Source organism: Pseudopodoces humilis, chromosome 24, assembly GCF_049639895.1.
Source record: "Pseudopodoces humilis isolate 2021_Gansu_Grassland_sample_001 chromosome 24, ASM4963989v1, whole genome shotgun sequence".
Classification (NCBI taxonomy): domain Eukaryota; kingdom Metazoa; phylum Chordata; class Aves; order Passeriformes; family Paridae; genus Pseudopodoces; species Pseudopodoces humilis.
The window spans coordinates 2,687,861-2,713,101 of record NC_142223.1 but is presented as its reverse complement, the minus strand read 5'-3'; the positions used below and the strand labels follow the sequence as shown (position 1 = coordinate 2,713,101).

The window sequence follows — 25,241 nt, the reverse complement described above, 5'->3', positions numbered from 1 at the left end:
CACCAGGGAGAGTTTTCTGGCCTGTTTTCCAGAGGAAGTAAGATTGAAACAAGCGTACTGAGCATTTTTTATATACATGTATATTAGTTCCTTTTCAATGAATGGTGTCAATATTTTTAAAATCCATTGGATAACTTAATTCAGATTTGACTGAGACAGCAACACCATTAAATTCTACAAAGATCCATGGAACAAGATGACTTGGGTAAAGGGCTAAGTTGCTGATGGCATTCACTGAGGGAAGGCTCCAGGGTGCTCCTCAGAAGAAAAACTCACATCCAAAGTGAAACTGGGCTTCCCAGCTGCCAGTCTTCCTTGAACTTCTTAAGTTCTTTCTTGATTGCATTAGATATTTAAAAGGATAGGAAGTGGAAAGTGCTTATTGTTGCTGCTGGCTTTTCGGAAAGGCTGTTACAAGACAAAATGTTATTGGAAGTGTGTAATAAAAGCAACATTAATAAAGAGGGTGAAGAGTTTATTCCACAGGAACATCCCAGCCTGCATGCATTTCCAAGTGAATGCAGTTTTTCAGACTTTGTGTGTTTTGATTTCAAATACAACAAAAGGGGCTTTCCAAAAGAAGTCCTATCAGTGACTGGAAGGAGCACCTCCATTTTATAACAAACCCACGCTACTGTTCTCTACATGGTGGCTCCATTTCCTAGAAAATAATCTCCTATGTTAATATGAAAAAAAACCCCCACAGAACAAATAGAAGCAAACAATCAACCCCTTATTCTCTGTTCTTGCATCAAAGGACATCTGTCAGGAAAATAGAGGAAGCCCCTGTGAGCATGCTGTTATTATTTATAATGTTTATTTATTACATGTATATTTGGAACACTTTTTGCTTTAGGTGCTAAAGGTAGTGATGCTCTCAGACAAGTTTTCTTTGCATTTTCTAGTTTAACTCATTCAGAAAACCTCCTGCAAGTCAGGGGTTGTTCAAATGCCACTTGATACCTGGAGCAAGAGAATGCAGAGACCCAACTAAGCCTCAAGGGAAAGTCTCCACCACGTGCCCAAAACATCCCTTCAGAAATGTCTGCTCACTGTGCTCGGAGAGCCTGGCCATGGAACACTCCAGAAGGAGCACTGCTACACATGTGCACAAGCAAAACTACTCATGACATTCTCTAATTTTGAAGTAGCTGATTTTAGTCTCATGTTGTACTTTTACCATGGTTTCTTCTGCTTTTGAATACATATGTTCAGCTAATTAATATACATCTAGCTGTATGAGGGAAGAAAAAATGACAAGTGTCATCTCTAAACTTCTGTCAGACAGATGAAAAAGACCACGAAATTTAAAAAGATACATATTAAAAATACCTTGTCTAAAATCTCTATTTCAGTGTCTGTCAGTGCTGCTATTCAGAATGATGCCAAGTTGATTTTTGCCTTTATATATTCTCTGTATTCTTTAAATATATATTTGTAGCTCTGTAGCCTGTTATTGTGTTTGTAGCTAGCATTTTACCCACCCTATTAGACAAAAAGACAAAATAAATTCCCTGGTGGCTCCAAGCCCTGGGGATTCAAGGTTTGACTCTCTGGGAGCCAAGGTTGAAACCAGCTTTCTGAGAAACATTTTCATAAACAAAATTCAGTTTCTGTCTAAGAGGGTGGAGGGTTTCAGAAAGGGTAGAACCAGGGAGGAGTTACTTCATGACCTGTGCCTCTAACTGGGGATTCTTGTCAGTTATACTAATTTACTAAACACACAGAAATTGTACCTGCTTTATGTTCTGTGTGCATCTTTGGCACTTTCCATCTGGCATCCTGTGTGCTCCAAGGATCCCTATAAATCACCTGGGTCTGGCTCATACTTGTAGGACCGGTGAAACAACATCAAGAGCATTTTGTCAGCAGTATGCTGACAAAAAAATCACCAAATTCTTGCTCATTAGCCAGGTGAAACAATGCCAGAGCTTGAAACTTCCCGAAGAGCCCCAGGAGTACCAAAAGCAGGGCTGGCTGAGATACACACCACATACCTTAGGGTACAAATTAAAAGAGAAGGGAAATTAAGGCATTTCCTGCAATGAAAAGTGCAAAGAATCTCATGTTTAAAAGAAGGAAAACAAGAAATTGAGAGGAAGAATGCCAAGAATTAATCTTGCAGCCTTTCTTGATCTATTTAGGCATTTTAGCCATCAAAGAGCTGCACTGGGGATGGATGGTGACACTGTGATAACAACACAGCACGCAGGATCCCGCTGATTTTAGGCATTGTAAGAAAAGCCAAACACTGAACTTCTCAGTAAATCTTTCCATAGCCCAGAGGACAGACAGGAGGGAGAGCAGCACTGGGATCTCACTGAGATACATCACACATCCATCAGGGTTTGAACTGCCTGTAGCTGACACAGTGTTTGAAATCCTACATGAAAGAAGAAATAGAACCTCATTTATGCCGGAGACTGGCAAAATTCTGTCCCTCTGTGACACTCTGGTTCTGATATTTATTTGCTGGCACATACACTGCTCATTCTTAGTATTAAATATTTGTCAATCTGTTTAATTATGTCACTTTAATGGGTTAAATACACTGCAGGTGCTCTTGAGAACATGATCTGAGAGCTGTCTTAACATCAACAATGAAGATGGTTTAAAGCTCTTGTTGCACACTTGTTAAAATGTAGCAATGGCTTAAAATTGGCTACCATCAGGTAAAAAAGAGTTTAGCACATTAATAATAAAGATAACCTGTCTTAAGTTCCACTTACACTTCTACATGTCATTTAGAAAGATTTTACGTGGATGAAAAATCTTATACCTTTGTTTTCATTATCTCAACTAATAGTACTGCCTTGCATAAAGGGATAAAATAACTAATGCAACAACAGCAAAAAAATCTGTATAAAATGTCTTTTACTGCCCCCATAGTAGCATCAAAACTAAAGTACATTTTGAGTCACACTGAAAAATGAGAAGAGCTGACACAGAACTCAGTTCTCTCAAGAAAGACGAGGCTTCCATGAAAGAAACCAAAACCATATCACAGAATTACTATGCCCACAGGCTGGGAGAGACAGAGAGGGAGAGGGAGAGAGAGAAATGACCTTAGATGAGAGATCACACCATGTCTGTACTTTCAGTAATTCTGACTGCAGCTTCTGGAAGGGTGCTATACTTACACATGGTCATTCTCCATAGAAAAAGCTCTTGGTAAAGCAATTAGAAAAAGCACCAAGAGCTCCTATTATATACATTTTAATCCCAAAAAGAAAATAAAAAAGTTTGGGGAAGACTGGCCAGGTGGTTAAAACACAGAAGTGGGACTCATTAGTTCCCCATAGTGTCACAGACCTTTTGGGTAGCTCATATCCCTTCTTGATACTCTGGTTCTCCTCACCTAAAAGCTGAGTTTTAAATCTTTAAAGCTTAACAACAGAAGCCAGATGAACTTTCCTGTGTGAACATGAACAAAAGAAACTTGGGAAATATCAAATAATTTTTGTGAAAGAATCAAAGGGGAAGATTTTCAGGATGTAGGTTTTCCCAAGACTGTAAAACTTCTTTTCTTTGACTAATTTGAGCATCTCAGCCCTAAAAATGTAGGGTGTTTTTCTTCTGCCTGGCAGTCTTGCTCTGCAGAAACCAATGGAAGGGAGAAAACCAAGTCCTTAGTTTAGGTTAGCCATTATCCAGGGAGCTGGTGCAATTGAGGGGTTTGACTCCAAAGAAAAGGGGCAGAACTTCTCTTGTGTTTTCAAATTTGAGACATTCTGCAAACAAATTTTTATGGACTTTGAAAACACAAGTTCCAAAGAGATGAAAGCCCCCAAAATCAAAGTTTGCAAATGATTCAAAAAGCAAGTTCAAGCCACATGCAGCTGTTTCACCTGGGAGTTCTGGGGAGAGTCACTGCTTGATGTGCTCATAACAAAACAGAACACATAAATCAGCACTACATTAATTCAAAACTCTTGATATTAATTCTTATAATGTACTGACAGCAAGAAACACCTGAACCTGAGACACCACGAAAATGATCTCAAGAGAAGGCAAACAAACACTAAAGGCCATCTAACACTGGTTCTGAGAAGTAGGTGGGAGCTGTATTTTAATAGCTGAACTACACTGCCCTGTTCAAATCAATCACAAATACGTAATTTACTGCATCTAATTTGCCTCATTAAGCAAAGCTGCATTTCCCATCTCATGAATCAGTGTTATATACATGTAATAATCAGGAAGGGGAACTAAACCACTAGCTTTACTACCAAAACATCAGGCAGAAGAGAACTGAGATGAGCACACCCAGAGCCAGCCATTCACAGGATACACAGCTTCCCAAATTAAACCAGCACGTTCCTAAGTGCTAGAAATGGGGAAAAAACATAAATCCAGGTCAAGCCTACCTCCAGGGAGAGCAGACAAGCTATCCCATAGTTCTGTGCCTACACAATCAAGTCCAATATTTGTATTATTTTGAGGCTTAGGGAATCCTTAGCCTCAGAACATTTCAGTGTTCCAAACCCAGAACCCCAAAACCCCCCCCCACAACACCCTGTCCTGATTCTCCCTGGAAATGCTGCACAAACCAAATTCATTCTCTCAAGTTAGCTCCCCAAAACATGTTTGAGGCAGGAATTTCTGTTTCAGAAAATTCAAAGTAAAACAAAACATCAGTTTTATTGTTTCCAGACAAGAAAAATAAGATTGGTCCACGAAGTTTAAACAAATCACATTCTATATGAAGTAGTTTAGTTTGGTACAATTTAAAAGTTCTAAAATGTTTTTTTGGTTTATCTCCAGAAAACTTGGAAAAGTAGAGACAAGCAAAATTTGCAAAGATTTTAAGGTATTATCTAGCTCATTGATGAATAAAATCTCATTTTACTTTAAGGTGTTTTTTCACATTCCAAGTTACTCTGAAGTAACACACTCTGTAGCTACACACATTGCACTGAGAATAAACTGGACTTTAAAAATTTTTACAAATTATTGAAGAACTCAAGTTTAAGGCACTAGAAAATTGTGTGTCATGTTTCAAATATTTGGAAATAAACATATTTGTGTCACTGCACTGAGCCAGGCCCTTCACAGGCCAGTTCCTCACCATTAATTCAGAGTTAATGCTACACTGCTGGTTACTCAGTTGAGGTGGGAGATGCTCTACTGATCCTGGACATGACTTTATCCAGCCCTAGCTGGGACAGCTCAGGCAGCTGCTCAGAAGTAGCTGTAAAAGGCAAAAAATGCAAAGTGAACACAGTGGACTGTACAAACTCAGATCTGTATATTGGCTGCTCACTGCATGACTATGAAAACCGGGGAAAATCAGTCCAAAGATTTATTTTTATCCAAATATCTTTGTTTCTCAGTTGTTTCCATGTGCTGTGCCCATCCCTTTCCCAAGGCAATCAAGTCAGTGGTCCAGAGTGTGGAGGGAATGGGCTCTGAACTGAGAGCTGCTGTCTTTGGTCCTGGTTTGCTCTGCTAAACCTCAGGTGTGCCAAGTGAGGCAGGTGTAGAAACTTGTCAGTTCTGGCTTCTCCTGACACCCTGGACAGGAACCTGGAACCCAAATAAAGAGGATATTAATCAAAGAATGCCAAAGTGACTTTTCCCATTTTGATGAAGACTGGTGAGCTGAACAGGCTTTTGCCTGCAACTCAGCTCCACTTGCTCTTTTATCTCTGTGCACACCAATCAGCAGAAGGAAAACATTTCCCAGTAGTGTAAAGGAGATACTCCTCCAGGCATTTTCGTTTGCTCAGCCCTCAGTAATCACCACACCCTTTAGAGACAGGGCCACAATTTCCATCTGTGAATTCCCAGCATCTCCTGGGGCTCTGGAGGCTGTGCTTACCACAGGATAGGGAGAAGGCTTCTCTTCCAGTGAGGCTCGCAGATCCAAACTGCTGAGCAGGGCGTTGCTGGAAGGGACCATGTTTTCCCAGCCAGCCAAGCAATGCTGTGAAAATAGATGGGAATGCTTTACCCTTTTTTATCTATTGTGGCCTGTTATTATTTAGAACTAACTTTTGCAGAGGGAGGTTTAAGTGAGTAATTAATCTATTATTTTAAATAAAATTTTTAAAATGTTTACATTTTTAAATAAATGAAATCTCAAATAAATGAGAACTACACAGCTGTCCCCTCTTCAGCTTTCTAAACTGATCTCCCACTTCATGAACTCAAGTATCTGACCCCTCTGAACTTGTCTCAGCTGACTCATCTAGTTCCCTAAACCTCAAAATCAAGCTTCCTCCCACCTCTTCCCTGGAAATCTCTAGGCCTGGGCTAGGTTAGATTAGCAATACTGCTTGCAGCACTGACTACTGGCTGGAATACAGGATCAGCAATACAACAGCAGTTTTAAATCCACCCTTGCCACTACTGATTTTGTGAACACTTCATAGACTTCATAGAGCCTTTCAGACTCCTTAACATCTGTGGAAACAAACAGAGGCACTCTTAGCTGTGCTTCATCATGTTGAGAGGCCAATGCCTGAAACAAGTCAGGCATATCTGCCCCAAAAGGATACAGCTCCACATGGAATTTTCTTTTGTGCAGTGTAAAGCACTGGAAATATCATATACACTTTATGTCCCTCACACAAAGGCATGAACTCAGAGCACACCAAAGGATGTTCTGGGTATCTCACCCATGCTTATCAAGAATTCTAGGTGGAAGCTCTGCCAAGGGAATGAGTCCCAGATTCTCTTTCCTTCTTGCTATGAAGCAAGGACCAGCTGGGGTAGTGCTATCAACAGGAAGACAGCGACTTACTGAAGGCAGTGCTAGATCATCGGCCGGCTCAAAGCTCCTCCTGCGATGGGCTTTGTACTTGTAGGCTGGCAAAAGGGCAGACCTGGGAATGCTGACCCTGGAACCACACAAGGGAAGGAACTGCCTACCCCTCTGCCAAGGCACAGGGAATCTGCATGCCTTCCCACTCAGAAACCAAGGGTCTAGCCCCAAAGTGAACCATTTTGGATTAGGGCAGTAGACACTTTACGTGTACATTCAGATTCTGGGCCAAATTCAGACAAAACATGCATTTGTCATTGATTTCAAGACTGTTCATGCTTATAGAGAAGATCAGTAAGGAGTCTTTAAGCAAGAGATCTCTGTTTGGAAAGAGCAGAACTTCTGTTCTACAGACCTGTTATGATGCTCTTTTCTCCTTCACCTGATCAGCTTTTTCTTCCCTTGTTTCCTTGAGCTGTGCCTCTTACAAAGCAGTAATTCTTATTTACCTGACATGGGTTGGCTCTTCCAGTGTCCCTGAGGGCTGGTGGGTACGTGGCATCTTACACACATGGCAGGCAGATTCTGAATCCACAGGGATGGTGAAGAGGCGCTGGTTTAATCGGTAACAGTAAACACCTGCACGGAGCAACAAACCTTCAGTGTAGTTCTTGTTTGTCACGAGGTGCCTGAACCCAGCCAGAAAAGCTGTGTTCTATCACAGTGCCACACCTGCATTCTATAAAAAGAGCTGCTTTTCCTGAAATATCTTACATATTTCCTGTCCCCAAGTAAGTTCCTAAAAAGCAAAACCAAAACTTCAACCTCTTCAATTTAGGAACAAAGCATTAGCCAATTACAAGAAACCCTGACAAGTTAAAATGGCATTGAGAGAGGATCCCTAGAAGACTCAAGTATCTTTGGAGTAGGAAGTTGAATCTGGTTGGAAAGCTGCAGCTGAAAACAACACATTCTTGCTGGTCTTACATGATGTAGTGCTCTCTCAGGATGACAGGTAAAGACTGCTTAGTTGTTTATTCATAGAAATTGCAGTAGGAACAAATATGATCTTACACTTATGAGAACCAGTTATCAAATCCAGTTCCTGTTCAGGACCTGTGCAATCCAGAGCCTTGGGCCTAAAGAAACACACAAGAAAACCAGTTAGTGACAGAGGGGCTGGCCCTCTGAACAGCACTGCCTTTTCCAAGCACACATGACTGGGAGGGTAAATAAAGACCCTCAAAGCTAAGCTTGCAATGTCCTGCTCCAATCAGACTACGGTTCTCATTACTACAGGGATTACTAAGGGATTGAAAATTGCTGCTTCAGCCCTTCCTCATTCCCCCTTACTCCAGGTCCTGCTGATGAACACAGCTTTCTCTGTTGGACTGTCTGAACTCCTGCAGCTCAGTGAAGTATTGCTCAGATTCTTCTGTGACTGAAGACTTTATATCAAGGAGCCCTGAGAACACCAAGGAAAGAGGAAAGTTCAGTGATTTACAAAATTTGGGAAAGTATCAAAGCAAGACTCACAAGATACAGTCAAAACAAAATAATGATAATGAGAAGGGCAGAACATCACATCAAACCAGAGGTTTACTGTGTGGTTTGGGTCCCTTATGGCATTCATTCATTCCAGGTATTTGGTATCCCTTCTGACCTCACCTTTGCCATTTGCTGCCTGGATTCCCATACCACTGCCACTCCACCACTCCAGGTGAGCACAGGTCACCTCTAGTCTGGAGAGGGGCCTCAAACAAAGCTGTCCCTTTGCTGGGACTTGCTCCATTGGCCCTAGGACAGCAGTTCCATCACACCTCAAAGGGGTCATAAACGGTGTTTTAACTCTTAATAGAACCACATCACATCAGAGTTAGGATTCACCTGCAATCCAGTCATAGCCCAGGAAAGGATGGGCAGAGCAGCTGCTGACACTTAGGGCATCTTCTTCAGGGTCAGGCTGTGAAGTCACATGAGAAGCTTCCTTCTGAAAGAAAACAATTCATAAATTGTGACTTCCTAATCACCTGACAGGACATTCAGAGGTACAGCTGAGGGGACAAGTGGCAGCTGTTCAGATAGGACAGCTGTGCCTTAGTTTGAAACTGGATTCTATCTATGCCTCTACCAGTAATTTGCTCAGCAGCCCTTTGTCTTGTCAATAAACAAAAGAGAAAGAGGAGGCAGGGACTTGCCCAAGTAAGGCAGGATTTTTTAGTGCTTTAAACAAAATGCTGAGCTACAACACACATCCCCTAAGATGAGGCAACCTGTTCTGCCTTGGAGGATGATCAGAACCAGGGCCTGCCCTTCATGCCTAAGGAGACAAACTGTGGAACAGCAGCACTGCACCTGCCTGTTCTCCCTCAGCACGTGGATAACACATGCAAAAGACAGGAACTTCAAAGTGAAACGTTATGGATTTCTGGTCTTTCAGTTCACTAGTTAAGGAAAGCAGGGCCTGAACAAACTGCCAACAGCCCCTGGCTGCTACAGATGGGAACAGTTCTGACCCCAACTTCCAATTTACACGGTGGGAATAGGGCAGGTAACATTCTCCTGGCCCTTCCTCCCCATCATTCTGTTGACTTAGGAAAATAAGCAAAGCATTGGTTTAACATTTACCTTCAACTCTTTGGACTGAGATGTCAGCAGGACTGATGTAGGGACATGGGGCTCTCCGATGACCACGTGCTGCTCACTGCTCTTTTTATTTTGCTCTCTGCTCAGTGATGGCCCTGGATGAGTTTTCTCATGGGAACCATGTGGCAGAGCAGACTGTTCTCTGTTCTCTCCAGGTCCCAGGAGGGAGGATTCTTTCTCTGGTCTTCCTTGAGCATGGCCATCCTCATCTACTCTGGAGATTTCTCTGCCACACGTAACGATTGTAGGCACTGGTGTAACATTCTTCTCTTTCCCAGGAAAGCTGGAATCGAAACCTGCTCCTTCCTGTGTCCTTGTTTGTTGTTGCTGTAGCCCTCTGTCACTGCTGGTGTGTTTAAGAGATGAACTGGGGCCAGCTCTGGGTTCCACAATCACCATTATTCCAGGATCAGCTGCAGACTTTACTGCATCAACCTGATTTTCCTTCTGTAAGGACAGAAACTCTCTTAACACATAGCATCAGTCAGACTACAAATACTTTTAGTAACATTTCTCTCACTAAATCAACCTCTCATTCTAGTCTGTTCACTCCTTTAAATTCCTGTGGGGGAAAAAGAAAAATCCTTATGTTCTGGAGAGTGTAAGGAAGAGACCCACTTCCAGCTAAACACAAATTTCCTCAAATTTGTGAACTAATGAACTTTCAGCCCTTGTTCCACAGTGTTCACTCCTATCTTACAAGAAGAAACTTGCCTTTCTTAGGCAGGAACTGATCTCCAAACCCTTTGCCAGAAGAACAGACTGAGACCACAGAACAAACAATATCCAAAGGGCAGCTACCTTTTTAACAGACTCCATAATCCACATACCAATTTCTAAGAGCTCTTTCATATCCATATGTCTCTTGTGACCGCACCACACCACAGGCAGAGCTGCTGTCACAGAATCCCATTTTCTTCCCCGAATTTCTAGCACAGACACCACACTTACCACTCTCCTGGGCGAGGGGACACATCTGTCAGCAGCTGTACTGCCTTGAAGAGATGCTGGAAGGAGTTGCTTGCTGGGAAGTCTCTTTCTGATCTCTTCCTGCTTCATTTTCAGCCTTTGTAGAAGGTCCTGGTTGACCTGGCGCAGCCTCTTCAGAAGCTCTAAGTCCATCCTACAAAAAAAAAATTAAGGTAAAGCCAGAGGAAGAGTGAACTACATAAATTCACTACATTAAGTGAAGAAGCAGATGCAGGTGAAACCACTTTCAGGGGAGTTTTCCTAAAAAATACTTACAGCTGTTGAAATGTTGATTCCTGCTCCTGAGAAATCAGCCAGTCTCAAAGCTCCTTATGCTCAGAACCAGCACCACTAGATGCTTCTCTCCCCTTGGATATACTGTCAAATATTTTGCACTCAGAAACTGGGAGCTGACTTAACAGAGGAAAGAAACTCTGACAGAGGAAACAGTAAACATGAAAAATTCACATCAAAAAGCTAAATAAAAGACATTTGGTTTAGAGGCTGTTATTTAGGACATACTTATGTAATTCTGCTGTAATGTTCCTTTGAAGCATTGAAATTTATATTGTGGCAACACCAGGATGCTCATAAGTTCAAAATATAACTGATTAATATGAATGCATCTGCTACATCCAAAAGAAGTACAGAGTCAAAGCTGTCTTCCATGTTCCCTGGGCAGGAAGGCTCCAAAAGGCTCAACTATGACCCAGGACTACAGGTTCTGGCAATTCCAACCCCACAAATTAATTAAATTAAATCCCACAAAGGGATGCCCTTTAATTAAAAGAGGGAGGTGAAATGGATAAATAAATAAAGCCTAGTTTGACTGAAAGGTTGTCACACTGTTCAACATCTTTACAATATCACGAGCTCCTCTAAATCTGCAGAAAGTGGATTTTTAAATAAAACAGCTGCAAACCCTAAACCCAAACTCCCACACTGCTTTTGACTAGACTGATAAATTATGTTCTCAAGAAAACGATGTGGTTCTCTGGGACCTTTTGTTCTCAAGGATCCCCAAAAACTACTGCAAAGCTCATCTGATTTGTTTTTGTGTCTGCTACCCTGGCGACTGGACATGAGGAATCAAATGCACATGCGGTACAACAGCAGTGGGAGCAGTGCTAACAATCAACTACAACACCTCTTTCTTACAAAAAATAAGGGAGAGAACACGAAAATAGAAATAGCAGTGTTGAGGCACTAAATCTGAGACAACTTGAAAAAAACATTTTTTTTAAAAAAACAAATTTTATGAGTAGTTCTCACAGCCTTCACAGGACAAAGCTAATAGCTTTGATGAGCATCCTCTCATCATTGCTCATCAGAAAGCAAATACTCCGAAAATAACATCAGTCAAGGGACTTTCTGGAAGGGTTTTACCAGATGAGGTCCACTCTTGGCACAGTCTACAAGTCCTTCATGCCCAACCCCGCGGCTCAAGCTTATGAAAGTGCTCTAATTTGAAACCTCTGTGATAAGGAGCTTCGCCTCCCGCAGTTAGAAATAAACAAGGGCTGTCTCGGGAGCTGAGAGCTCCCTCCCCGCGAGGAAGTTGTTCAACACCGGCGCCGCTTCGGCCTCCCAAGGTCACGAGGAAGGGGGGAGAGCCCGAGAAATGTAAAATTCCCCTTTCTTTTCCAAGAGGAGAAGGGGCAGCCGGCAGAGAACGGTGAACCCTCCCCTCTCTCCGTGCGGGGAGCCCGCGAGTCCCGCCAGGCCCTGCGGCGTTTCCCGGCCCACCTGCACCGCCCTCACCGCTGCGGAGCGGGGCCCGAGCGGGGGAGCCGGGCCCGAGCGGGGGATGCCCGGGACGAGCCGGGGAGCCGGGCCCGAGCGGGGGATGCCCGGGACGAGCCGGGGATGCCCGGGCCGCTCCTGCCGGGATTCCCCCGGCCGGTCCCGTTCGAGCGGCAGTCTCACCCCGCGGCTCCGGCCTGCGCGGGGCCCGCCCGGCCGGGAGGAGGCGGGGGCGCCGCTCCGGAGCCGGCCCTGGCGGCAGGAGCCCGCCCCAATGCTCCGTAGCGGAAGGGGTGTACCCCCAGCACCTCCACAGACCGAAGGAAGCCGTTCGTTTGGAAAACTTGGCACGGGAAATCTGCCCTTTTCTAACCCGCCCGGTGTAATTTAACAGCTGAGGATACTGATCTAGCACACTCGCAGGCCGCTGAAACTGAATAGTCACTATTACTTCCTACAGTGTTCTCCAGAAATCATTGATTCAATACCACAATTTTAGTACAACTAAAATTTTCTATCCGACAATTCGGTATCACTGGTCTCCTTGTTAATTTTCAAAGTAAGAACACAGAAAAAGTTTTGAAAGAATTGTCAAACATGCAATTCAGTACCACAAAGCAGCAAAGCTATACATACTGATGGTAAGCTGATAAACTTACACTGTATCACAATGTGCAGGACACATCAGGAGAAATGTTTTTCCAATTAATTTTTATTTTGGTTTCCATTGTTTACAGCACTGTTACAGGACTAACTCATGCAAATTTATCACCTTAAATACAGCAGAGAGAAACTTCACTGGTAAGAGTATTTCAAAGAGCTCCATCAACATAATGCAACAGGAAAAGTAAGTAGCAGCAATAAGATAAAAGTGCTTTTAGCTGACCTTCTTTAATGGGAGATTGGGGAAGACTGTTTTTGGAATTACCTGTTTTAAGGAATAGTTTAGCATTCTTCATGAAAATCAGAAGAGAACAAACTCCTCATGCTAGTGTTCATTCTTCCACCACTCTCAATTAAAGAAGTACAGCTGTAATTTGTTTCAGACAAATCCAGCTTATAGGCCTGTCTGTTAAAAGTTTGATTCTTGATCACTTGACTTCCAGGACAAGGGCTACACCCACACATGTTAGCAGCTTTGCTTCTGAAAAAGTTCAAGTGGTTCTTTCCCCCGTTCTGTAGGTTAGGCTTCAGCTCTGCAGTGAAAATGCTGACAGCAGCCCGGCCTGAGCAGAGTCACACACACACAGCAGCAAGACACCAGGTTCTAAGAACCCACCAATCTCTTTTCCCTTCACAGATAAGACACTGGCTTAAAGATCAACTCATTTATCAGATTTCCCCTAAGGGCCCACTGGGGAGATGCTAACACTACCTCTTCAAAAGCAAGGTCAGCATTTCAAGTAGTCATGAGCTGCTGAGCAGTAGTACATCATCCTCTGCCTTGACCTGGAATTGACAATATCCTTGTGTATTAGGGATGCACTTAAGATTTCAACTGAATAGAACAGAACATAGATTATTATAACTGTGTATGTGACATCTTGAGAGACTAAAGATTCAAATTTTTTCAACCAGACCTACACTAGAATAAGACTAGGTGATTCCACTTACTCCAATATACTTCAGCACAAGCTCAGAGTACACACTTCCAGAAGAAAGGACTTGAATTTCATTCTTGCAAATCTATATTCCCATCCTAGTGGATGCCTGAGGAACCCAGTCAACGTCAAAAAAACTTTCTGATATAAACAGCTTTTCAGTTTGAGTTGGAGTCAAAGCACTACTGGAAGGGAAAGGTTTGTTTCATTTCTGCATTCCAGGGATGAAAGAGTCTCACCACCAGCTCCTACACAATCAAGACACTTCAAGTCTTTCTGCAAATCTCAGAATAGCTTTACCTAAGAAGTAGTTACTGACATTTCACTATTTTTATTCCCTCAAGTATCAGGCAGCTTCTTTCTGAAACTTCCCTGATATGAAAAACACAGGACTATATACACAGGTGCATATATTCACACCTGAGCATGAAGGAGAACTCCTAAAGCCATTTCCAAGGGAAAAGTCTCTTTGTCAATAAGAAAAACACCTCACTGCTCAGTAATTCTGAATTCAGCTGGGACCTGATCAGAGATAGCCCATATTCTGTGTGTGATGTTGAAGAAATTTAGGTTGTCACTAACCTCAGAACTACAGGATCTGATCCTGGATTCCTCAGACATTTTGTAGGCAACAGAAAGATTATAACCAACACATGGCAAAATATTGACCCACAAAGAGGAAAAGAAGCTTGCAACAGAGGAACTTAATCCTACTCAGGTTTCTAAAATCAGCAATAATTTCTTCTCTATCAATTCCAACAGGAAGAGACTCAAGTCCTTACAATTACCAAATATTATACTCCAAATGCATCAGGGCAAAACTCAACAATTTATTTCATGTATTTGCAAATAAAGAATGTATTGAAAAAAAAACAAGTTGCTTTAAGCCATTCTTGACCTGGCATGACCTACAAGACCACGACTCCCCCACCCCAGAGGAGCTGTACTTGCCAGCAGGTTCTGGTACTTTTAACAGAAGAGAAACATATCAAATCCTATTGCTGCCCGGACTGTAACATCCTGTGGGAACTCTACATGAAGCAACATCTCTTACAGCGTGAAATCCACATGCTGTTCTTGTGGCCAAATAGTGGTAATGGAATTCCACAGGCCTGCTTCCAGAAACACAGCTGTGCTTTTCCAAAGAAAACCCACATTCATCAACTGAGCTCATAGTGCAGTGCTTTACATTCTGTCAACTGGCTTCTCTTTCCTAGTTTTCCTCCTCAACAAACTGCCAAATTATTCCAAATTAGCTCCTTCACAGGAACTAGTTCTGTCCTTGCAAACTATTTGTCCATGACAGGAAATGGGCAGGACTGTGTTATTAAAGAGCTCTTAGGAGGAAGAAACTAACTCCAAATTCACTAAGCTTACCAAAGCAAAATCTTAGTCCCTCTTGCTCCAGAAGAGAACTGGGTTTTATTCACAGGTTTAAGCATCCTGAGAGCAATAAACCTTTCTATGAAGGGACATTGTGATTTTCTGTTATGTTCTAGAATAATGGAATATTAACCTCAGAGACAAGCCTGTGTGGGCTATAAATGCTTTGTGAAACCATCACGTCTGTGTGCGTGGGATCTGTGTTTAGTCAAACAGCTGCTTGTCACACATACATCAACCTGGGGCTTAGAAGTCAAAAGTTTTGTCTTTATGAAGTAAAACAAATGACTCCATAAAGATGTGTCATAATAACTTTCAACTTGACAAACATTTGCTTGACTGCTTTAAATTTGTTTAAAGCAAAATGAAGAACAGTAAAAGCCCCCTGTAAATGTATAAAGCACACACTCCTCCTCAAGTAGGCTGGTCTCACAAGGAAAAAGAAGAGTTATTAACAGCTAGTGTTTAGAGGTGGGACACAGAACAGGGAAGCAGAATCCTACTGTTCACACAGCAACTGGAAACACAGCGATGTGCTCTTGCTCATTCCCTTTAGGGAATTCCATCACCCACCATGTTCTCTGCAGTAATTAAGAGAGGACTGAAGGAAAACTCTTGTTTTTCTCTTCTCACACTATCTGCTTTGCTGCAGGTACTGATGTGTGAACATGTTGAGCTCGCTGTCAAGCCAACCTGCTTTGTTCCTGCAAGGACAGAAACTTTTGTTAGGTGAATGAAACAGCTCTTCTCAAGCCAGTCAGAAAGAAGTGCAACAAAAACAAGTACATGGCAAGACATGGAGTGCCAGAGGTTCATTCCAAAAGGCTGCTGCCATTCCTTGCAGGTCAAGAATGCTTGCCTGCTGTCAGTCCCTAAGCTCTGAGGTTCAGAGATCTTGGACACAACTTCACACTGGTCTTACTGTGTAGGTAAGGAATGTTTGAAGAAGTCTTCCCAACAGCCTCTGCAGGTAACTGCATACAAAGGTGAAGGCAAGACTTTTTGTGTAATTTTTTAAGGGCCTGAAGGAGTTTGTAGGAGTGGAAGACTGTATGTTTTCATAATTTGGAAGGAACTGTAATTCCAAACAAATAAAAAACAGGAAGAAAAAGGTGGTTTGTGAGACAGAAGCTTGAAATGACTGTCAACAGTCCATAGGAAAGTACCTAGTGAACGGGAACATTACTTGGTAGGGAAAAAAGCTGACACCTGCACATCAAGTGCTATGACAAAGACAGAATGAACTAAACTACAGCTCATATGAACATTCTGGGGCAGTCACATGAAAAACAATTGTATGGAATAATCAAATCTCACCTGAGCAGTTTTGCTTTGCTCTGCAGTGAATCCAAAACTTCAATTTTTTTATTCATGGCAGAAATTTCTTGCTCAAGATTCTCCCGTGTGACATCCACTTGCTGACACAAATGAGCGAACGTTCCAGCAAGCTCTCTATGAAACAAGAAGAGTTGAATATGATGGAAAGCAAGATCAAGCAGCACATTCAAGGAATAAATCCTTTTGATGAATGGGATGATGGTATCGTGACTCAGACACTCATCTTTCCACTTCTGCACAAGAATATGTCAGAGCATTTTGATTTGAGGCATGGAAGTACATTAAGACTAATGCCTAACAGCACCCAAACACTACATAGTCAAAATAAAAGTAATATTATTCTAAAATATGTGTGATTACATTTTTTTAAATCTAGAATTCAGCATGAAGTTATCTTTATTTTTAACAAGGAATCTTTATTTATCTTTATTTTTTAATTTTAGTTATCTTCATTTTTAACAAGGATTAGCATTAAAAAAAAACCCCAAACAACAGAATTTCCATAAGGAATATAGGGAACTCACTGCTGGACTTGGTGGCTGCAGTTTGAGCCTGTGTAGCTGACGATGAGCTGCAGTTTCTCCCCAGCATACTCCACGAACTGCCGCTTGAAAGCTCTCTCCTTGGCTTTGGTGGTCCAGGTGAGGCGCTCGTACACATAGAGCAGCCCATAAAGGCCAAAAGAGAGAGCAATCAATCTCCAACCCACAGCCTTCCAGACCTAAAGAAACACAAAGGAAAATAAATTACACAGTCATCATCTCAGACTGATGCTCACTCCCAACAATGGTGCACAGAGCATTGCAAAATCAGCTCACTATATTCAAATGGAAGATCAAAGGAGAAAATAGGTCACTATCTGTGAATAGCAAATATCTACAGGATTTGGTAGTGCAAGTGCTTTTTACATCAGTGCTCCAACTTAAGTTATAAAAATGCTGCCTAGAATGCACACTTACCACACCACCAACCACAATGATCCCCATGGAAGTTCGGGAAGTTAAAGAGGCCAGTCCAGTCACCATGGACACCATGAGTTCTTCCTGGGTCATAGAACCCTGAGGCAAAGGAGGCAGACTGGGATTTGCTGGTGTTAAAGGGCGCTGAACCTGATTAGAAAAGCAGAGACAAAACAAAATCAGAGGAGAGAAAAAAATGTGAACCACTGCTCTTCCCACCAAAGGAACTTCAGCAGCCACTGAAATAATAAATATCTATGAGGTAATCTACCTGATCATTATAGCCCATCAAGGCCCGACGACCATTCTTTGGTCCCAAAAATCTGTTCACCAGCATCGTCCATCCAAGAGAGAAATGGAATTCTATATCCTCCTGGAAGTCGGCACAAAGCTTGTCACAGTTCAGATCATAGCTGAGCATGAAGCACTGCCGAGGAATTAACATATCCATCTGGCCCCGCACAGAGACTGGGAGGAGGGGTTTTAAACCATCTACACAGAAAACAAAAACATGCAGAAAATGGCTGTTGAGTTCACAAGAATTAACTGGTCTCATATTCCATATCAGGGTGCTTATGGCTTGTTTCATCCTCCACAGTTAGTTTACTTAGTGCGTTAAATTTCACAAGCCAAGCATGCTGCGAAGTAAGAGATACATCATCAATTATTATTCAATTCTTGGTTCTTCAACCCAGAAGGAAATCTTTCCACAGACCCTCCAAAATCCTTACAGGTAGCTGGTGAAGTTTACAGATTAGCAAAACCTTGGAAAACAAAATCTGAAACCCAGTTCTGCAAGTCTTTAGGCACCTTAGTCCCATACTCAGACAGGCACCTAGTTACAAGTCATTTGTATTTCGTTAGGATTTGGTGTAAGAATCTCCCAAATTTCCAAAGCCAGAGTTCCTCTCTGTCATGAGGATTACACTGTGACTGTACATATTCCTTAGGAAATCACTGCACAAGTTCAGACACAGAATTAATCCTCAACACAACAGCATTACTCCTCAAGATGGAAGCTAAGATGGAGCCAGCTGCACATCAGCCACTGAATTAATGAGAAACCCAGAACATCCACCTAGTTATTTTGCACTGCAATTCAAGGGAAGAGAAAGGGCAATATTGCCTGTGGAACTGACCTATCATTTCTTGCTGCATTGTTTGCAGGGAAGTTGTGATAGCACTGGAGCAACGATCTGACATGTTACGGCCCAGGCCTTCCTCTATGTGTTTATGCAGCTCCTGACAAAGAAAGAGAGGGTTATTAAGATTAGAATAAACATGGCTAAGATGCAGGCTGAAGGTGCTAGAGCTTACTAGTTAAAAAGACCCTCCCAGAACAGGAGGGCACAATCTGTCTGCCCAGTGTTCTGACATTAATTTCATACTTCCCCCATTTTTCAGTGAAGGGGGTGAAAAGGCAAATCAAAAAAATTTCACATGGACTCTTTAGTTCAAAAAAAGTTCTGTTCAATCTATATAATGTGAATCAATTTATTACTGAGGTTATTAAAAAACTAAAGCTCTAGTTCATATTCTAGTTGGAAGACTGTTAAACATCTCAATGAGCTGGCATAATTAATCAGAGCTAAAAAAGGTCTCTTAAATTGCTAAAGCAAACATCACTTACACTCTTGTAGACTTTAAGAACTACTTGAGATGGATGGAAGTCTGCTTGGTATTCATCTACCAACACTGAAAGCCGTCTGATTTCTTCTGCCATTGCATTTGACACCTAGGGAAACAGCATAGGAGAGAAAATAGAGTTTCTGAAAGCTTTTCTCCCCTTCCCATCTGTAACTCCCACAGTTCTAGTACTTCAAAGCTTTGTCAGCACTGCACATTTTCCCCACCATGCTGGCAGCCATTTCAGACAATCCAGTTTTCTGCAGACACTCCTCCTTACCTGCCTTTCCACCTCTTCAGTGATTTGTTTGATTTTCCGCTTGTAGTCTTGAGTGAGGAGCTCCAGCTGTTTGTCAATAAAACCTAGGCGATCCTGACGTTCCTCTCGCATTTCCAGACAGTAAACTCTGGTGGAAAAAAAACTCTGTCCATCAAAATGCCAGATAAATACATTTTCAATCTATAAATATATTTGAATTCCAGAAATACGACAGATTTTCCTGCCCAGTAACAAAATATCTGCAACACATTACACAGTCATGGCACAGGACAAAAATAAGGTCCTTTTCCCAATACTTCCATAATTCACTAGAAGCAAGACCACCAATACGTGTCTTTCCTGCTCTCAAACACACTGTATTCTACTTTGCATTTCAAATGCTCACATTCCCTTACATCTCTCCCAGAACACAAACTTCAGTTATGCAAGCACCAAGCATCAGCTCTCACCGCTGTTCCTGGGCAGCAACATGCACAGAGTCCATGATGAGGCGAACATCTTCCGCGATCTGCTTTGCTCTCACCGTATGCTGCTCAAATTTTGTTTTTACTGCTGACTGTGAGATACATTCCTGTATACAAAAGGCAGCCCAAGATTAGCAGCAGGCAGGACCATACTAACACAGCTTTCCAAAATGTGTCCCCACAAGTGCCAGTCTTTCAGGAGTAAAATCCAACGAAAGGTCAGCACACGTCATGCTCACCTCAAACCTTCTCTCGAAGCTTTGAAATTCAAGCATTCTTACTTGAAATCCATCTGCCAATGCTCCACCTGAGAGAAGGAACACACAAAACAACCACTTAAATTTTGAGAAAGCAATCAGATATTGGACATCAGGAAATGCTCTTGCTTTACACTGAAGCCAATGCAAAAGTGCTAAGTCACCCCTTCTGTTGTGATTGCCTTATTAATAATTTGGCCTTCCCCAGTTTCATACATTTTTTCATGATACTCTCTATTTTCTTCTCTGTAAGTCAATGGTAAATTTCTGCTAGCTTTCCTCACCTCCTTCTGGCATCCCTTGAGCCCTCTGAATCCTGGCATTCAGCACTTCTTTTGCAGACACAAAGAAAATCCGATCCCCTGCCTGGGCTCGATCCACCACACCCAGCTCATCCACCAGGAAACTGGTGCACCGCTCCATGTGCTGCCGGCGCACCTGAGGGATAAACATGATAAACCACACATGCAGTTAAATCCACATTATCCATCTCTTAAAGATTAGACCAGGCACCCAAATGCCCTATCTGAAGTTACCTAATTTCAAAGGGCCCCTGTGAGACTCTTGATTTCCTGCTCAGAAATTTCAAGAGTCATGTCCTGATCACTATTCTATGTTCCCTCTAAGCTCCACGCTAAGGTGATAAAAATCCAACCAGTAAAACAATCACACATAGTACTGATCCCCAAGGACCAGAGTCAAAACAGACTCCATAATATCCATCCAAAGAGAATTAGTTTAAACACATCACAAACCTCCTCCATATATTCTGGTTCAGAGGCAGATGCATCCCAACGGTTATTTAAAATAAATATATTGGGTCGTGACAGACGTTCATTCACCTTGTGAAAGAACTGCTTCTCCTAAGGAAAATGAAACAACACCTCTTTAGATTAATATGTCAAATATTTTTAACCTTTAGCCAAATTCATTGAACAAGTGGACTTGCACATACAGTTTGCATCAACGTTGATTCAGAATTTGCCACCAGGACAAATACATCAGCATCAAGACAGAATTTGTCAATCCAGCTGTCCAGCTCTGTGGTTACATCAATGCCAGGGCTAACAATAAAGAGAAATGAGACATTACTGTGCTGTGAATACAGCAAAAACCGAATTTAAAAAGTTAGTAAGAGTTTTTCAGAGCATTAATTTCCCATGTCTGAGCTACACTGCCCTGAGGTGACAACCTACAGGCTAACAGGAAGTAACGACCAAGAAAATCACACTGTTAATTACAACAAGGGACTTTGGTCACTGTCTTGGATTAGAACAGGGTCAATTCCCTTGATGTTTGTTAAATATACATTTGAAAACATTTCCCTAATTAGTCTGTGATAAGCAGGGAAGGAAAGAAAGCTATTTCTCACCTGTCCATCAGCACCAGGTCGTCCTTTAAGAGAGAACATTTGGAATTGGGCCACATTACACTGACTAGGCTGCCAGCATTCAGATGTTCATCTTGATGAAGGGCATGAGCCAGCTGGTTTACTGTCTGCAAAAAGATGGAAACAATATTTCCTGTATGCCAAGACCCACTAACACAATTAACCTCTCTTCAGGGCTGTTCACAGACAATTTGAGATAAAGCTAAAGCTAAAATTATTTTCTCTCTGGAAGGTTTTTCACATAAAACCTTGAGTGTCCTAGTAAAAGGTCAACTGCTAGTGAGAGTTTATGAGAGATTTCTCCTCTCAGGAAATGCTACCGAGGAATTATCAAGTCTGTGATTCCAACAGTTATACAAGGCTCAGAAATTCCTGAGTCATTGTTCCCTGCTATCACTAATAAATGCAACATATCGATCTCTTTCATAAAATGAACAAGTCCCCATCCTGCAACCTGCTTCATTCCTTACTTCCTACATCTAACATTCTTCATCTCCTTTAATGATTACAATTCTTAGCTGTGAAATTTCTTAATTTTTTTCTTCCCTTTTCTGACATTTCTGAAGAGCTCTTATCCTTAACCTTATCCTTAAGGAAATTGTACCTTAACACTCTTCTTTTCCTCTGAGCCTTCTGTCAGCAGGAAAGCCTCGTGTCCATCTGTCCCTTCCACACGCAAGAAGCAATTGGTGGTGTGTCCAATTCCTGAAGGAAGAACTTTGTCCCACAGCATGGCATTTATCACAGTGCTCTTCCCATTGCTTGTCCTGCAGTCAGATTAAGGACAACGTTTCAGGTTTCCAATGAGCCAGGTGTGCTCATTTCGATATTACAAAAGCAAGTTCTCTAAAGCCAAGCTATATCAGAGCCATTAACAATTTAGGTGCCAGAGGCAACCTGCAAAAAGACTTTTCTATTTCCCTGTTTTAAGAATTGTTCAAATTGAAGATTTACATGATACAACATCTGTTTCAAATTTAAAAGAGCACCTGTATCAAGGATGTGGACATTACAAGCAGAAGCTAAAGCGCTGGTGTTTATATTAGTATTTTTTGCCAGCTACAGTACTCAAATGCTTTACTGAATAGGGGGTGTAGGCAACACAAACACTTGACTCACCTCCCAAAAAAAGCAACTTTCATATGCCGTCTTGCCAACACTTCACTAATACCACTGACTTTTGACAGGTAGCCTTTGACTTCCAGTACCTGCTCTTCTGTGGTGACAGGATCAAGCTCTGCATTCTTGTGTGTTTCTAAAATCAAAATAGATCATGTCTCTAAATGCCAGAAGCCATCTGGGTCAGTCCTGGGTGAAACCTCTCTCTGTGACGGTAACACTGAACATTTATCTGTGTCCCACAGCTCATGGGAGTGATCCTGACATAGGCAGTGACACCCTGAAGCAATTCTACAATAGCATTTATCAGCTGGACTCCTTTGTGTATCTCAACCATTCCCATTCATGGGACAGCCTTGAACAGAACAGCCAACACTGCAAACAGTCCAGCACCCTTAGAGATAAAATCTGTCTGTGCCTTAAGCTGTTAAAACCAATTACTGGCGTACGTTACATGTCAGTAGCAATGATGTGTTCAGGCAAGAATATTTAAAGGATTATAGGCAAAAAAACCCTCTTGGGGTTGTGTAATTAATTAAAAAACATCCAAGCATAAAAATCAACCATAGCTCCCTAACTAGCTCAGTTTCTTAACATGCATGAACTTCTCATCTTCAAAATAAGAAACTGAACTCCACCCAAATTCAACAAAACAATTTTCAGTTTCTCTTACAAACATGACTGTATAGACAGACACACATGTATAAATAAGCACAGATTTGGCAGTGCCATTTGACTGACTGAGGGGGTTTGGTGCATGTTTTGGGGGAAATCTTACATGGCAGAGCACTGTTACACACTCGTAGCTCAAGAACTCAGCTTACCTTCTAGGAATGAGGAGCTCTCGTTGATGTATGCAGCCAACTGTTCAAAGATACCATTGATTTTCTTCTTTGCAGTGACAAAATGTTTAAGTGGAGAAGCATTTACCTCAGCCATGTGTCTTTTATCCTTCTTCACTGCAACTATTGGGTTGGAACGAGTAAACAGCAGGGACATTGCGCTACAGGGAAAAATCCAGTAAAGACCAGTGTCACCAAGTGTCAACAGCTACCCAAGGGGGTGTAGTGACAGGACAAGGGGGAAAGGCTTTCCACTTACAGAGGGCAGGGTTAGATGGGATATTGGGAAGAAATTCTTCCCTGTGAGGGTGGGGAGGCCCTGGCACAGGTTTCACAGTGAAGCTGTGGCTACTCCATCCCTGGAAGTGCTCAAGGCCAGGTTGGACAGGACTTGATCCACCTGGTCTGGCAGAATGTGCTCCTGCCTCTAGCAGGGAGTGGAACTGGATAATCTTTAAGGTCCCTTCCAACCCAAACTGTTCCACGATTCTGTGATCGAACTGAGCATCTTTACAAGAACTAGATAAATATAAATTTTAAGAACTATCTTCTTTCCTTCACAAAGAAATTGTTCCAGTTCATACAACTCATGTATCAGGAAAAAACCTCAAAACTCTTTCTCCCTTCCAATAAACAGGCTCCAAGTGATCACTCCTCCCCATCCTCCGCTTACTTTCAGGATGAGTTACGTTTTCACAAGTCAGGCATGGCCAGCTTGAGGCCCTCTCGAAGACAAATGGCAGCAGTTTGCCCTGCCTTCTCCCTCGCCCCGGCCGCACTCCGTCCCGCAGCTCCTTCAGCGGCGCCGAGTCCAGCCGGTCTCCACCCCTGTGGCAGAGTGACCGCGGATGAGGGACACAGGCTACCGAGCTCCTCACGGGCTCTGCTCCCCCGCCATCCCGGTGTGCCCAGGGATGCTCTGGGCTGTGCTTCCCCGCCATCCCGGTGTGCCCGGGGAATGCTCCAGGCTCCGCTCCCCCGCCATCCTGTAATGCCCCAGGGATGCTCTGGGCTGTACTTCCCCACCATATCGGTGCCCAGAGAATGCGCTGGGTTGACGCTCCGGACGGACACCGCCTCTCCCTCAGCCCCCGGGGCGGGAGAAAAGGGCGGGAAGCGCCCTCCTCGTACCTGCCTCGCCCCCCCTCAGGACCCTGTCCCAGAGGGTCCGACACTCACCCGTCCCTGCCCTTGTCCCTGTCCCTATCCTTGCTTCTCCGGAGGCGACCCTCAGAGAGACTGGTCCGGCCTGGAGCAGCTCCGGGTCCCCTCGGCCCAACCCGGCCCCGCCCGGGGCTCACCTTCACCGCCGCTCCCACACAGCCGCCATGTCACTCCGCGGCGCCGTCGCGCGGGAGGCGCGGGTACGCTACGTCATCGCCGCGCGCCGCGCGCGGGACACGCTGGGAGCTGTAGTTCCGGGGTGTCATGGCGGGCGGCGGCGGCCTGGGCGCGCCTCAGGAAGAGAAGCCACGGACCATGTGAGGGGAAAGGGTTTAATGCGAGTTCCCCACGCTCAAACCGTACAGCTCGTTAACGCTCAGCTCCGAACCGGCCCGAGGTAACACACAACAAAATAACAACAAAAAAAAACCCCAAACAACCCTGCTGCTGAATAAATACGTAATACACATTTTGGACATCTCGACGACTGGCTTATCAATCCCTTCGTTTGATAACAGACAGTTCTAGATTTCGCAGGGCTTAGTACAGTTTTGCTTCTCAAATGATTGCCCCTGCCTGGATTTTTCTCTCCTGGGCATGGGTGGGTCTGTGGCTTCGAAATAGACCTAAAAAGGTGAAGGAAAGTGGGGAAAGCTGAATGTCCCCTTCCTCAGGCACATTTCAAAATTGTGTACAGCTCCTGCCAGAACTCCTAAACATGTCTAAAGCTATTCTGCCCCCATTAGAATGACCC

The 25,241-nt window shown here is 43.1% G+C and overlaps 2 protein-coding genes across 8 annotated transcripts; both read right to left on the bottom strand.

The window, feature by feature from the left end:
* Positions 1-4,615: 4,615 nt before the first annotated feature.
* On the bottom strand, positions 4,616-12,286 carry MIIP (migration and invasion inhibitory protein). 6 transcript variants are annotated; one of them, XM_014257307.2, is made up of 10 exons: positions 11,795-12,286; positions 10,598-10,755; positions 10,304-10,475; positions 9,335-9,799; positions 8,594-8,696; positions 8,060-8,171; positions 7,781-7,845; positions 7,216-7,345; positions 5,822-5,926; positions 4,616-5,526 (listed from the first exon to the last, which is right to left on the bottom strand). In XM_014257307.2, exons 3-10 carry the CDS (start codon positions 10,472-10,474, stop codon positions 5,373-5,375), a joined length of 1,305 nt encoding a protein of 434 aa, XP_014112782.2. In that variant the 5' UTR covers position 10,475; positions 10,598-10,755; positions 11,795-12,286; the 3' UTR covers positions 4,616-5,372. The 6 variants fall into 6 exon arrangements, with proteins under 6 accessions (XP_014112782.2, XP_014112781.2, XP_087922534.1 ...); XM_014257306.2 differs by having other exon boundaries at positions 12,068-12,286; XM_088066408.1 differs by having other exon boundaries at positions 10,598-10,699; positions 12,068-12,286.
* A 472-nt stretch (positions 12,287-12,758) lies between these two features.
* Positions 12,759-24,687, bottom strand: MFN2 (mitofusin 2). Of its 2 annotated transcripts, none has more exons than XM_088066406.1 (19): positions 24,625-24,687; positions 23,997-24,151; positions 23,306-23,484; positions 22,482-22,617; positions 21,967-22,129; positions 21,345-21,469; positions 20,928-21,036; positions 20,728-20,835; positions 20,257-20,410; positions 19,955-20,022; positions 19,701-19,822; positions 19,252-19,378; positions 18,976-19,080; positions 18,485-18,587; positions 17,617-17,837; positions 17,346-17,495; positions 16,911-17,107; positions 16,366-16,500; positions 12,759-15,752 (listed from the first exon to the last, which is right to left on the bottom strand). In XM_088066406.1, exons 3-19 carry the CDS (start codon positions 23,478-23,480, stop codon positions 15,683-15,685), a joined length of 2,268 nt encoding a protein of 755 aa, XP_087922532.1. In that variant the 5' UTR covers positions 23,481-23,484; positions 23,997-24,151; positions 24,625-24,687; the 3' UTR covers positions 12,759-15,682. The 2 variants fall into 2 exon arrangements, with proteins under 2 accessions (XP_087922532.1, XP_005528364.1); XM_005528307.3 differs by having other exon boundaries at positions 24,503-24,636.
* Between the last annotated feature and the right edge of the window lie 554 nt (positions 24,688-25,241).

Excerpts from the sequence above, each read along its gene's own strand:
- MIIP (XM_014257307.2), bottom strand. The coding sequence starts at position 10,474 with ATGGACTTAGAGCTTCTGAAGAGGCTGCGCCAGGTCAACCAGGACCTT. Across the intron at positions 9,800-10,303 it reads TCCCCTCGCCCAGGAGAGTG|AAGGAAAATCAGGTTGATGC; the intron begins GTAAGTGTGGTG and ends CTGTCCTTACAG. Across the intron at positions 5,927-7,215 it reads GAAGAGCCAACCCATGTCAG|CATTGCTTGGCTGGCTGGGA; the intron begins GTAAATAAGAAT and ends CTATTTTCACAG.
- MFN2 (XM_088066406.1), bottom strand. The coding sequence starts at position 23,480 with ATGTCCCTGCTGTTTACTCGTTCCAACCCAATAGTTGCAGTGAAGAAG. Across the intron at positions 19,379-19,700 it reads GTTGCTGCCCAGGAACAGCG|AGTTTACTGTCTGGAAATGC; the intron begins GTGAGAGCTGAT and ends TTTTTCCACCAG. Across the intron at positions 15,753-16,365 it reads AGCAAAGCAAAACTGCTCAG|GAACAAAGCAGGTTGGCTTG; the intron begins GTGAGATTTGAT and ends CTGTCCTTGCAG.